This window comes from Lagenorhynchus albirostris, chromosome 20 (genome assembly GCF_949774975.1).
Source record: "Lagenorhynchus albirostris chromosome 20, mLagAlb1.1, whole genome shotgun sequence".
NCBI lineage: Eukaryota > Metazoa > Chordata > Mammalia > Artiodactyla > Delphinidae > Lagenorhynchus > Lagenorhynchus albirostris.
Genome location: NC_083114.1, coordinates 53,222,235 through 53,235,589, shown reverse-complemented (window position 1 = coordinate 53,235,589; position 13,355 = coordinate 53,222,235). Strand labels below are relative to the sequence as shown.

General features: G+C 55.2%; 1 protein-coding gene across 10 annotated transcripts in view; it reads right to left on the bottom strand.

The window, feature by feature from the left end:
* GGA3 (golgi associated, gamma adaptin ear containing, ARF binding protein 3) overlaps positions 1 to 13,350 on the bottom strand; it is a 28,129-nt gene extending 14,779 nt beyond the window's left edge. For 5 of the 10 annotated variants that reach the window (XM_060135169.1, XM_060135167.1, XM_060135164.1 and 2 more), the window contains exons 1-16: positions 13,270 to 13,349; positions 7,332 to 7,416; positions 7,127 to 7,202; positions 5,646 to 5,744; positions 4,813 to 4,936; positions 4,490 to 4,593; positions 4,275 to 4,355; positions 3,654 to 3,791; positions 2,990 to 3,071; positions 2,776 to 2,892; positions 2,231 to 2,470; positions 1,776 to 1,846; positions 1,195 to 1,490; positions 759 to 982; positions 290 to 459; positions 49 to 159 (exon numbers count right to left, since the gene is read on the bottom strand). In XM_060135169.1, coding sequence (XP_059991152.1) covers positions 49 to 159; positions 290 to 459; positions 759 to 982; positions 1,195 to 1,490; positions 1,776 to 1,846; positions 2,231 to 2,470; positions 2,776 to 2,892; positions 2,990 to 3,071; positions 3,654 to 3,791; positions 4,275 to 4,355; positions 4,490 to 4,593; positions 4,813 to 4,936; positions 5,646 to 5,744; positions 7,127 to 7,202; positions 7,332 to 7,416; positions 13,270 to 13,309 — 2,058 coding nt within the window. In that variant the 5' untranslated portion in view covers positions 13,310 to 13,349. Of the gene's footprint in view, positions 1 to 48; positions 160 to 289; positions 460 to 758; positions 983 to 1,194; positions 1,491 to 1,775; positions 1,847 to 2,230; positions 2,471 to 2,775; positions 2,893 to 2,989; positions 3,072 to 3,653; positions 3,792 to 4,274; positions 4,356 to 4,489; positions 4,594 to 4,812; positions 4,937 to 5,645; positions 5,745 to 5,831; positions 5,968 to 7,126; positions 7,203 to 7,331; positions 7,417 to 12,862; positions 13,051 to 13,269 lie in introns of those variants that run through there. The other 5 variants (XM_060135171.1, XM_060135163.1, XM_060135165.1 and 2 more) reach the window with 5 other exon arrangements.
* Between the last annotated feature and the right edge of the window lie 5 nt (positions 13,351 to 13,355).

The window sequence follows — 13,355 nt, the reverse complement described above, 5'->3', positions numbered from 1 at the left end:
ACCTGGGGCAGCCAGGGCTTTAGGCTGGGATCCCCAGTTCTAGCTCACCTTCAGTGGATTGGCCAGCAGCATGACCTGGGTGATGGCTGCAGGTGGCTGGATGGGGCTAAACGGGGAGAGTTCTGTCCCAGAGGGTGGCTGCAACTTCACTTTCATAGACTAAAGAGAGAGAGAGAGAAGCTCCTTTGAAGAGACTGCAGGTGCCCCTGAGATGGAACTGGGATTGGACGCAGTGGGTGCAAGATACAGGTGAATTCTGCCTCTTGAGGCTCCAGGAAGCCGGGGGTACCTTGGGCACTGCAGCCTGCAGCACGATGCTCTTGATAGGCAAGGGAGCCGTATTCAGCATGGACACCACCACCACCAGCACGTCAGGCCGTCCTGGAGGACACTCCTTGGCAAAATGGAAGAGGATGCGGAAGCCATTTTTATCATAGGCTGTCACAGGAAGGGCGCTGCCTGTAAGAAGGGGGCGCGTGAGTGTGGAAGGAGAGGAAGGCTGAAGACAGCCAGCAGACACCACAGCCAAGCGGGAGGGCGCGGCGGCCCTGTGACAGAGGCTCCACTTCTGCAGGACCTCCCGAGAGTGCACGGTGGGAACAAGCACAGGCTGAGACAGCGGTCAGGTGGGCCACGTGCGGCTCTAAGGGACCCCGGCCTGGAGAGCCTGTACCCTGCCACCCCTGTCGTGTCCCCCACAACACTGTAAGTTGTGAGCCCCACCTCCCCTCTCACCCCAAGCCTCCGTGAACACCTACTAGGCTTGATAGACTCCAGGGGGACGTGGACACTGGTCAGGGAGAGCTCGGGCCCCTGCACGGGGCTGCCCTGGGACTGGAAGGCAGGTGGCTGGAAGAGAGGGCTGCCGGGCGCCGTGGAGAAGGGGAGGAGAGGTCTAGCTGAGGTGCTGGTGGGCAGCAGAGGGGAGGTGGCAGCGCCAGCGAAGAAGCCAGAGGAGACGGGTTTCACCAGGCCTGAGGTCCTGGGAGGCAGGAGGGAGAACAGGGCACGTCAGAGACCAGGCAGAGCTGCTGGGCTGCCCCTCACTAAGGCCGCCAGGCTAGAGCCGGTTCTTCCCCTCCCTAGCTTCCAGATTCCAGACTGAGAGGGAACACTCATGACCCCTCTGGAGCTGCCTCTAGCTCTGCCACGCCCGGGCCTGCCCTCCCCACCAGCCCCTCTCCCACTCATTACGCTTTGGCCTCTTCTAGAAGCTGATCAAGGGCGTCCAGCTGGCGCACGGTGCTGTCGCCCAAAGCTGAACCATGGTGCCCAGGGGCCGCAGGCTCAGCCTTGGGGGCCGAAGCTGGGGCCAGGCCGGTGGAAAATGAGAAGGAGCCGGCCGGGGGGGCTGGAACGCTGGCTGGGACCACGGGGGCCTGGGAGTTGCCTGCGGGGGCTGCTGAGGGCTGCAGGAGAGGCCCATCTGAGAGGCTACAGGCACCAGTTCCAGGTTTGGGGCTGAAGAAGTCCAGGTTCGACTGTTCGTTCTGTGGGGAACGGAAAGCGTGAGTGAGCAGAGGGCGCGAAGGGCCCTGCGAGCAGCGGGGGATCTGGGCTCTCCACCCCCCACCCCTTTACTGGGGGCCCTACTGCAGCCCTTCTGGACGAGCAGCCCCTGTCCTCCAAGGACAGGGCAGGGAAAGCGCCGTATCCGGCGTGGTGCCCTAAGGGGTCAAGACAGCAGACAACTGCAGCTGAGGACTAGTGGGGAGGGGGAGGACAGTAGGAAGTGAAGGCTGTCAGCCCTGCAGTCATGTCACCTGTGCCCCTACCTGGAACAGGGGCCACTGGCTGTTTCCAGCTGACTCTCTGGGAGGAGCACAGGGGGCTGGGTCGGTGAGACCTGAGAACAGAGAAGACGACTGCGGTGAGAAGAGGCTCTGGGCTTGGGCAGTCCCAGCCCCACCTCAACCGAGGTAGGGTCACGTGACCAGCGGGGCATCCGTGGGTGACAGGGTGGAGAGGTGTCCCCCAGGCAGCCTCCAGAGGGGAGCGGATCCGCTTCAGTCCTTACGTTGAGGGGGCACCTCCCGGGGAGAGGAGAGCAGAGCGAGACACTGGGTCCGTTCTGCTCCCCCTGAGGGACACTGCACTTGGCTCTCTGCCTACAGCGGAAGCCTCCTCCGCCACCCTCGCTAAGCACACGGGCCCCTCAGACCTCCCGCTCCCACGTGCCTAGCTTCCCTACCAGCCCCACCAGAAGCCCTTTCCAGCCCCCAGGACGCACCCAAGCAGAGCAGCTCCTCATCCAGCAGGCTGAGGGTGTGGCCTGTGCTGCTGGGTCCCGGCGGGGCCTCAGCCTGGCTGGACGAGTGGCTGCGCCCGGGTCCCAAGGCCTGGGGGGGTGGAGGGAGGATAGGGATGCCCGAGGGGCGGGGTACGGGGGCCAGCACTGGGGACAAGCTGCTCGGCGCATCCAGCTCGGCAAGGTCAATGAGAGTGCCTTGGTTACTGGAACGGTGGTTTCCTGGATGGACGAAGGGAAGGGGACAGGAATAATCAGGGGCCACACGAGTGGCTGCACAGAGGGAGGGGGACCCTGACAGCCTCTGGCCTAATCCCAGAGCACCTGTGCCAGGTGAAGGCTGAAAAGCCAGCGGAGAAGGCAAGCAGGGGAGACCCTGTACAGACCTCCAAGGGGGACCGCTTGGAGTGGCTGAGAAGCCCCTCGGGCCCTGTGGGATGACACACTGGTCAACCTGCACCGTGGCCTGGTGGTGGGGACCGGGGCTGGTCCAGAGGGGTCGGGAGTGGGGAACCAGAACACTTTACCTTCAGAGTCAGCAATGGCTGAGGTGACCACCTCACCATTGATGACCTGCCCTTCAACGACTGTTTTATAAGAGTTGATGACCCGGGAGAGGTTGTCACTGGCCTGCAGGATGTCCCCTAGAATGGAGAGAGACTTCTTACTCCTGGCCGTGACGGTGTCCCACCTCACACATCCCGACTCCCAGCTCATCTTTGTCAATCCCTCTTCACTCACCTAAACTGCTGTCGTTGTCCTCTGTCTCGCTGGCTAGTTTGAATAACGTCCGCCTCTTGCTCTCACACCGATCAAACAGCTCCTAGAAGAGACCCAGGCAGAAAAACTGGAGCTGGCAGGGTTCTTGGAGAGCATCTAACTCAGCGTTCACGCCCAGCCGCGGGCTCCCCTGGTACCACGGTCAGTTACCGGCAGAGCTGGGCTCGGAGCACACATCTTGCCACCTGCCTCCACCACTCTGGGTCACCCAAGACGCCTGTTCAGGCGGAGAAGTCACCAGGACAGTATGTCCCTTCCTGCCTCCCAGGCTGGCACATGTCTCAGAATTCAGAGTATCTATGTGACCGAGGGCTGAGGTGAGCATCAGGGGCACAGGGCTGGCCTCTCTGCCCAGATGTCCCCGAGGCAGAAAGCAAGGTGGAGCAAAGGCGCGCCCCGGAGCAGGTCTGCAGAGTCGCGTAGATGTAGGGGTCCGTGGAGCGCGCGCACCTTGCGCAAGTCAGCCATGGCTCGTGTGCAAAATGGGGACGCACTCCCCTCTACCTGGCTGCTGTGCCGGTTAAGAGGTGAGGGAACACCAGGTGTGTAGCAGCGTCTTAGGGCTGGGACTCGGCGAAGGCTGGCTCCCTTCCCCGGAGCCTGGCCCTCCCAGAGCGGGGCCTACCTTCATGAGCTCTTTATCTGCCTCTGAAGAATCCTCTTTGCTGTAATGAAGCAGCATCTCGCCGAGCAGCTTGACGTTGTTATTAACCTCCTCTAAAGTGTGCAGACGCTTGGTCACCTTCTGGATCCGCGCCTCATCCTGCATCAGAGGATCCAGGAGAAAGAGCTCAACTGGACCCGTCCCACTGCCCCCCAGAATCCCGACAGGCAAGGCTCACACCTTCCCAGAGAACACGAGAGCAGAGGCCAGTCCCACGGAAGCTCGTTTCAGTGCATGATTCTTTTTTTTTTCACCCCCCCCCCGGGCCACTTTTCCCCCTTGGTGTCCATACGTTTGTTCTCTACGTCTGTGTCTCTATTTCTGCCCTCAATGCATGATTCTTGGGAACCACTGGCCTCAGACCCAATCTACAGTTTTTCTTTTAAAGCAACAGTCCTCCCTACCCCCAAACTTGGCCCCAGCTACTCGTGCTCCTCTATCCCATTCTCCCCCAGAAGCTCCCATGCTCCTCCTTCCAGGTGAGGGCTGGGGACAGGGCAAACGACAGGCGCAGCACCAGGGGAAGGGACCTCTGCTCTGTGGCCACGGGATCCTCCACCCCAAGGCTCGGGACCCACTCACTTCCTTCACCATGGACTTGATGAGCTTGTTGGCCTCCTGCAGGTCATCTGGGTTTTTGCTTTTCAACAACTTGGCTAAAAGCTGGAAGAGGAGGGTATCAGAGGTAGAGGAACAGGCAACTCCCCACCTGGGGAGAACACAGGACCGGAGCTCCCCACAGCACTGAGCAAGCCCACACCTCATCTGAGGACGCTGCAGGCTGGAATGCACTTTACCTTGGACTTCTCCTCATCATCAAAAACAGGGTTTTTGGGACGAGGTGGCGGAGAGGGGATCAGTGTCCTGTCCATAGGGATCAGCGGGTCCGACTGCACAATGCCTGAAATGGGACGGGGCAGCGTTCGCGCAGGCTGGGCCGCGCTCTTTCCCCTCCTCATGCAGCAAGGGGGCGCTCCCTGGGACCAGGCCTGCGGGCCGCAGCCCCCTCATTCCCTCACAGCCCAGCCCCTCCCGCTGTCTTAGGCGGACACCCCTCATTCTTCCTGGCCTTGGCCAGCCTTCAGGGCTGCTTTGAGGCTGAGGGAAGGCAGGCGCATACCCTGTCTCTTCAACATGTGGTAGGCATCCTTGATCTTGGATTCTTCCGGCAGCGCCAACGTCCAGCTATAAAGCAGCTCAATAACCTTGGTCTTCACTTTCTCAGACACCCTGTCCCCCAGGTACTAAGAGGCAAAAGGAAATGGGAAAACTTAGCGCAGTCTGGAGGCAGAGACAGAGGGAGCGCTCTCTTCACGGCAGTGTAATGGTTGCTAGTTGGGTACAGTCCTCAAGCTTCCTCCAAACCCGCAGGTGTGAGGCGTGAGTGCGACAGTACTGGGAGGGGAGGGCAGGAGACGGCCTGCACACGGCCCGCACACGGCCGTATCCATCCGGCGTATAGACGGTAGTCAGGCCGGGGGCTGGGAGCTCCTCACGGCGTTTCCACACACAGTCTGCCAGAAACAGAACTGCACTTTCCCTCAGAGGAGTTAATGAGAACCTCTTTGCTATGAAGAATTGTTCCCTCTGCCGTAAGTGGGTGCCCAGAGCTTAGGCAACACTAGTGTGCGATGGAAGCCCGGTGATGAGGGAGGCCAGCTGCTCGTGTCCACGTGAGGCAGGCGAGGAAGAGTGACTCTGTCACTAGAAGCCCAGGGTCCAACGCTACACAGGCCCTCCCCTGACATGCGCACGGCTGCTGCCACACCACCTGTCACGTTTAGACTGGGAGCCCTGTCTGGACATCCTGCTACTGTCAGAGCCTAGCTCTCTGAGGACAGGACCCAGGGAATCTCAGATCCATGGAGATGCTGGTCTGTGCAGTGAAAGGCAGTAAGATGGGGCGGGGTACGAAAGAAGTTCCTAGAAACGAGGAAACTGCCACTGACTTACCTTTGGAGAGACGACTTTGATCAACTCATTCAAAAACCGGAACTTTCCCACTTCGTTATGAAATCTCCTCCCACAGTTCTTCATGCAGGCCTCCAGCACCTGGACCACACAAAGGCGCGGCGCTCAGGCCTGGGACCTGGCACTCGGCCAGACCCCACACAGAGGGAGCGCTGAATAAATACTCACCCAGGGAAGGAGCTAACCAGGAAAAGAGGCGTGCACTGCCCCAGGGGACATCAGCGCACCAGGATTACTGACGAAAGAGCCCCTCAAACTGTAAACCTCTCCTGGGGAAGCTCAACAGGAACTAAAGTAAAAAACCCTGAGACCCAGATACCAAGACAGATCGAGTGTCAGTCCTGGAAGGTGCCTGCCTGCAGATTCTGCCCTTGTGTTTTACAGGTGAGGAGACGGAGACCCAGAGAGCACACGCCTCTCTCAGGGTCCAGGGTTCTTTCCATAAGCTGATAAACGTTTTGGGGAGGTGGGAGAGAATTCTGTTAAATTCTGTTTTCTTCATTGTAGATGGTACACTACTTCCCCTCCCCCGGCCCCCATCTATTTTCCTTCTGGGGCCCATAGGACCTGCCTTGAGTTTTCCTCCAAGGAGCAGACCACCCCAGTGCTGCCCCCTTCCCTGGCTTCTGTCCTTGTAAAGCGGGGTTTTTCAACTGCACCACTGCTGACATTTTGGGCCAGTCACTTGTTGTAGAAGCCTGTCCTCAGCAGCACCCCTGGCCTCTACCCACTAGATGCCAGTAGCACCTCCTGACCTGTGACAACCAAAAGTGTCTCCAGACATTGCCCAATGTACCCTGGGGGACAAAACTGCCCCCAGTCAAGAACCACTGTTCTAAGGCCATTGCTCTCCGGAGGACACAGCAGAGCCATGTGCGTGGGCTAAGTGCCTTTTCCACGACCGTGTCCCCCTCTCCCGGTTTTCCAGGAGCTGAACCAAGTCAGGAGAGAACCTGGGCCCCCTGGCTTAGGGGAGAGCCTGGGAGGCGCCCGCATGCCGCACACGGCTCCACGTCCTGACCCCCCTTAGTCTGAATAAACGCTAGGATCTGCCTGTTGGTGTGATGCCTTCACTAGTAACCGGCATTATTTTCAGCTACAGGATGAATCACACTTGGCCAACTCTTACCTGGCAAGACAGCTCTGTCAGCCTCTCTTCAAGAAGCCCTCTCTGAGCCTCACCCACAGCCCAGGGCCCCTGCCCCTCGTTCCCTCCCTCAGCCACTCTGCTTTTCCCACTAGACCTTGTGGCCACGCTTCAGCCATCCGTGAAGCTCAGTGCCTGGCACAGGGGCACACACACTTGTAGCACAGCTGACTGAGCAAGGTCCAGGTATGTCTAGTTTGTATCGAGGGTGTTCAGCTGGCTGAGGGTGTGAGCCCTGACCCCCCGAGAGATCCCAGCGGGCTCACGGGGAAAGGCCTGGGCTCATGAAGATCCTCCGTCAGCACGAAGAACCTACCGTCAGGGCCTGGACTGCCTCCCATTCCTGCGGAGACTGGATCTTATGGGCCAGCAGTCGGACGGCGATCTGTGGCCTGGGAGACAAGCAGACCACACTTTCAGGACACTGACCCGAGGCCATCTGGCTAGCCCTCCTTGGCCACAGTTTTTTACTTTTCCAGTCAACTACCTCTTACCTGCCCCCTAACAGCTTTGAGACTCACCCTTCAAGCTCTTTGTTGATCTGATCACAAAAGCCAATTATGTATTCCCAGTCCTCCTGGCGGTTGGAAGGATTTGTGGCTTTATCTTGGGACAGAACAAGGAAGAGTACCGTTGTTATAAAGAGTAAGGAGGACAGTATGGAAGGTTTTCCTCACGCTTTTTAGGCACTGATGTGAAGAAATTTCTTCTCTAGGAGAAAAGACTCAATAGTTCAGTCAGAAAGCAAGTCAAATACAAATACCACTTTCTGTCCAATATTTTGAAAGTCACAAACGAAAGAGAAAACAAATCCTAAGCCTCTCATTTTAAGGCAAGCTAGCAACATTTACTGAACCCCTCTGAGCACCAATCACTGTGCTATCTGTCCCTGGGGTTGCAGAAACAGAACCTGAGCTTGAGTAATCTGCACCCTTAAGTTTTGTTTTGTTGTTTGGTTTTTGTTTTTGGCTGCACTATGCAGCATGTGGGACCTTAATTCCCCCGACCACTGGACCACCACGGAAGTCCCAGCACCCTTAAGTTTATTATTATTTGTTTATTTATTTTTGGCTGCGTTGGGTCTTCGTTGCTGCGCGTGGGCTTTCTCTAGTTGCGGCGAGCGGGGGCTACTCTTCGTTGCGGTGCACGGGCTTCTCACTGCGGTGGCTTCTCTTGTTGCGGAGCACGGGCTCTAGGTGTGCGGGCTTCAGTAGTTGTGGCATGAGAGCTCTAGAGCACAGGCTCAGTAGTTGTGGCGCACAGGCTTAGCTGCTCCGTGGCATGTGGGATCTTCCCGGACCAGGGCTCGAACCCTTGTCCCCTGCATTGGCAGGCGGATTCTTAACCACTGCGCCACCAGGGAAGTCCCCACCCTTAAGTTTAAAGGGTCTTCCATGATCAAGGACAAAGACAAGCGTTGAAGAGTTCTCAGAGGGTCACTGAGGGTTTAAATTCCAAGAGCTAAATGCCAAGTCTCCTAATACTTGGTGTGGGTCCTCTCTTCTCTGTTATCCCCAGAACCTGTGCTTATAGAGGATGGCCCCAGCTGAGGGTGGTTAAATGTGTTCCCATCTCTGATTCAGATCTTGGAGTTGGCCTCTTCTAGAAAGCACTCTCAAGCTGTTTGCTAAATTTAGGGCTTCAGGTTCGGAAGACAAAAGGAAGACTGAAGGCGTGGATCCTTTTTTAAGTACCAGCCTCCTCCTGCAGATTTCCACAGGGGCCAAAAGCAGAGTGAGAGCCTGTAAAAAGCCCTTCCCAACAAGGGGTGTTGTTAGATGTTCCTAAATTCTGATTCTTCGTGACTGTTTTCTTAACTTCCTTTTCCCCTAACATTAAAAGTCACTAGCTCCACGACCAAATCCTAACAGGGACTCCTAGCCACCCCCTACCCCTCCAATAGGAGTCACAAGAATCAGCAGACGCCAGCTGGCAGCAGAGGGAACACCTGCAGCGCCCAGCGCTGCGCGTGCGTGGCAGCATTTCTGCTCTGGTTGCAAGAAAATTCTGATGGTTTAGGATCATATTTGGAGGAAAAACGAGATGTCAGTCCTCAATCCTGAGAAGAGAATTAGCAGGCCCTTCAAAATGTCACGCTTGAAGGGAAGGGAGGTTAATTCTATCAAGAGTGGCCATTTATTGCCACAGTGACCTACTAGCTGTTACCCTCCAGAAAAGCCCTGAGTCTCTCCCACCAGGTGTCTGAAATTTTCTCAGGTATCGGCATGGCTTTGTTACTAATCCCTATCATTTGAGATGCTTAAAAGTTCTCATGACGTTAAGAGGCTGTAGGATACTAAAAGGTGGTCTGAGGAGCCATACCTACACCTGTCACTCTCATCATTTTGGGGACAGTCGCATGCCTCGTGATATAAGAAAAAGAAGCCCAGTCGCTTCCACTGTTTGCAACTAGAAAAGCATCTTACAGATACAGTGTACAATGTGGACAGCCCCTCCCCACACACGGGCATTCACCAAACAGTGTACTCTGCCCGGGGCTGCCTGTAACTCCTGTAGCATTTCTCCTCCCAAGAATGCTCCCACTTACTTTTCACTTATGTTCAACATCTCTAGAATCCCACTCCCTTTCCCCTTGACAGATCTTTTTACTGCAAACCCGCAGGGAGCTCTCTGCCTACACATGAGCACAAAAAGCCCTGGTTTCAGCCATGGTTGGTCCCACTTCTGAGTATATCCTCTGACTCTCCAGCCAGCTCAGACAGCAGACCTCAGTCACCCACGGGAACCGGAAGAACCTCTGGGGATGATTCTGGGCGACTCAATCGCGCCATCTGCCCACTGCCTCGCCAGCAGACTCACAACTGTCACCCCCTCAACACTCTCCTTCACCTGGCACGGAGCTGACACCAGAGCCTCCTCTCAGGTCCTGCCTTCTAGAACTGCCCCTCTGGGCTCTACTCTGATTCAAGGTTTCTATTTTTGAGGCTCCGCTGAAAGCCTTATTCTAGTCTGTGTCTTTGCCTCTATGTTTCCTGCTCTCATTTTCAACTTAGTTCCATCTCTAGCCTTGACTGTCGTGGACCGTTGGTCAAGTAGGGATGGAAACAGCAGCATTGGCTACGCCTTCCCAACACGGCTCAGATAGTCCAGTGATGACAAGTTCTATGTAGCAAATGACGTAGAAATAAGCAGAGGCAAGGACACAGATGGAAAGGGAGTCAAGAGTCAGCCGGCAGTGCTGTGGTCTGGAATCGAGGGAGACTTAGTCAATCACCAGGTCTTTGTTAAGCAGCCATAGAAAACTAAGTACACAGCGTGGTAGGCCCTGGAGGGACTACAGTAAAAGTACAAGATTCGGATCCTACCCTTGAGGACGTCACGCTCTTCTGGTGCAACACATGAGAAATCACCAGAGCAAAAAACAAGACAGGGTGTAATTTTAGGTGCTAATTTGGTGCAGAAACGAGTCTAAAAACAAACCCATCACTTCTACTTCCTGACTTCCCTGTTTCTATAAATGCTGCCACCATTCAAAAGCTCCTTTTGCCCCACCCCCAGGCACCCAGGTTTGAACACTCCTTCCCTCTCCTCACCCATTTTCATCAGTCAGTCACAATCCCTTCCTTCTCGATTTTTTTCTGGGGGTGGGGGGCGCATGTCACACAGCTTGTGGGATCTTACAATAGTTCTCTCACCAGGGATCGAACCCGGGCCCTCAGCAGTGAGAGTACCAAGTCCTAACCACTGGACCGCCAGGGAAGTCCCCTCAATGTCTTTTTAGAACTCTCACTTCTTCTTTTCTTATTCCTTCCCCAACCTCCTTACTTCTCACCTGCTTCCAGAACTTCTGCTCCAACCCATCCTTTGCAAAAACACCAACATGAACCTTCACAAAACACTAATTTTACCAGGTACAGTTGGAATGGGGACCTCCTAACTGTAGACACGTAAACTTCTTGGGCTGGAATTCAAGCTGGTCCGGAATCTGGTTCTAACTTCTAACTTCCCAGCTTTCTCTCCCACCACACTCCCACAGGAACCCCCTGCTTGAACCAGCCAAACAGCTGTTACTGCATACCCCAGACGTGGTCTGCTCCCTCCACATCACTGTCTGGTGTTTTCTTTGCCAATTTTCCCATTCCTTAGGGCCTAGCTCGACTGCAATCTCCCCACTGGGAGAACCATCTTCCATTCCACTTATTCCCAATTTCCCAGAGAAACTGTCTGAATTTTAGCATTTATGGCTCTTGCTTTTATCTTTTTACTTAAAAATGCTGTATCCACTCCAGCATCACTTTCTTCAAACTGAAGGCAAAGATTGTTTGAACTTCTTAATTTTCATCACACCTCACACACATAGCAGGTAGTCACTAGACGCTGATCAGCTGCTGTAACGCAGGACTTTGGAGAAGGCTGAGATCAAGAGGTGGTTTACGGGGAAGGAGATTCTGGGGTGCATTTTACAGCATGTAGTGGAGCAAAGGGGAACAGGGCTTTCAGATAAGGAGAGGAATGTGTGTTGGTGGGACAAGAACATCCAACTGACCAAAGTAAGGAAGAATATCAGGAAGCCACAAAGAGGAAGCAGCAGAATGACTTAACTAAACAGAAGTGCTCTCTGGGAGCAGAATGAAGAATGGACTGATATGGGGAGGGGAGAGGCCTGAGACAGTGGGCCCAGCAGAGGCTTCTGTAATAATTCCAGCAAACTGGGACTTTCCTGGTGGTCCAGTGGTAAAGAATCTGCCTTACAATACAGGGGACGCAGTTTAGATTGCTGGTCAAGGAACTAAGATCCCATATGCCGCGGGGCAACCAACCCCACACGCCACAACTACTGAGCTCACGCGTCTCAACTAGAGCCCGCGTGCCACAACTAAGACCCAACACAGCCAAAAATAAAATAATAAATCTTAAAAAAAAAAATTCCAGCAAACCACGGAGCGACAAGGACATAGACTAAGATGGTGCTGAACTCCAAGCACTGGTTTGTTCAATTGGTACAGTTCACACCATTAAGTCATAAGAACCAGGAAGGTGGACAGAGGGTAAGAATGGAAGAAATCTTACCACTGCCCCAAGTGTCACTCTAAGTTACAGGAAGGGGTCAAAGGCCAGTCTCAGCTCTAGTCTCTACAGATACCATCCCTGTCCCCCATCACCATCTCCACTCTCTCTCAGAAACAGGTCAGTCTGCTCTTTCAAACTAACGCTAAACCTAGCCTATTAAACTCAGCTTAGATCATTTAAATTACTCCAATGTCCCCATTAATATCTATGAATGGAACCAATTCCAGTGTGATTATATCCAGTTGGGTGGCTCTGGGCAAGTGAATTGATGAGACGGTGCCCTCTTTTTGTGAAATTGTGACAGAAGTACCTACTTTGCTGGGATACTTGATAAATGAATTAAATGAACGTCTTTGGAGCACTGAGCTCCTTGGAGGACAGTTCCATATATACAGAAGGCTTTGTGACCTGCCTGCAACTGCAGGTTTTGCAAACGTAACTTAAGTTCAACCACCTGAACAGGTTTCTTATTAAGAAAAGTCAGGCAATTGGAGGAAACACGCATCACCTCCAAGAGCCTGCAGGCTCTAGTAAATAACAGATACTGCACAAGGCAGTATCTAGGCATCTTGCCCGTCTTATCACCCTGTCCAATTTGTCTTCACTTAAAGAGGCCTCTAGGGGTCTCCTCTAGTCCATAGTTAAATCAACGTATTAACGCTTCAACCAAATACTACCTGCTAAGGTTAACCCGTATCTCCTTAAGAGCAGTATGAATTAGCAGTCATAGCAATAAGCCGCTATAACTACACCATCAATGCTGTGCCCCTCAGCTTTGCTCTGAGTAGGTTACCAGCGAATGACTCGCGAAGACGTGCGGTGGTGGGGGAGGGAAGCAGCCGCCCCCACCCCCTCAACATAGCTTTCACCACGCTTTGGTCACCGCAGGAAGAAGGTAGAGCTCTGTTCTGTCTCACTTTGGATTACTCTCACTTCAAACATTCAGCCGGCCCGAAGCGGTCACTTCCCGAATACATGGTCACAATTCTGAAGCTATGTGTGTATGCTCAGCGACACCCACCGCTCCCGGAGTTTCAGCCCAAATCCGGAGCTTTTCCCTTCGTCAGGGAGGCGCAGGGGGCCCGGAATCAGCCGCGCGCGGCCCCACTACAGTCTCCCCCAAGCGCCGATGCATGCCAGCCCGAAGCACTTGGCTGTCGCTTTCCCGGAGCCCGCGGGGACGGGACAGGACCCGAGCTCACGCCGCTGCTCGCGGGAGCGGGAGAAGGCGCAGTAGCACGGGGAGCAGGGGCCGGGACGTCCTGCTGGGGAAGGGGCGTGATCGCGGGACGCTCGCGGCGCGGGCGAGGCCAGGCGCGGGCTGCCTGGCGGCGCCACCGCGGGGCCCGGGGACGCGGCGGAGAGGTGCGGGTGGGGCGGTGCGGCTCCGCGGCTCGAGAGCAAACAGAACCCGCCACGACTACTCACTGAGCCAGGACTCCAGACTCTCCCCTTCCGCCTCCGCCATATTGCAGCCGCCAGGGCCGGCCCAGCGGCCTCAAACCTCGCGAGAA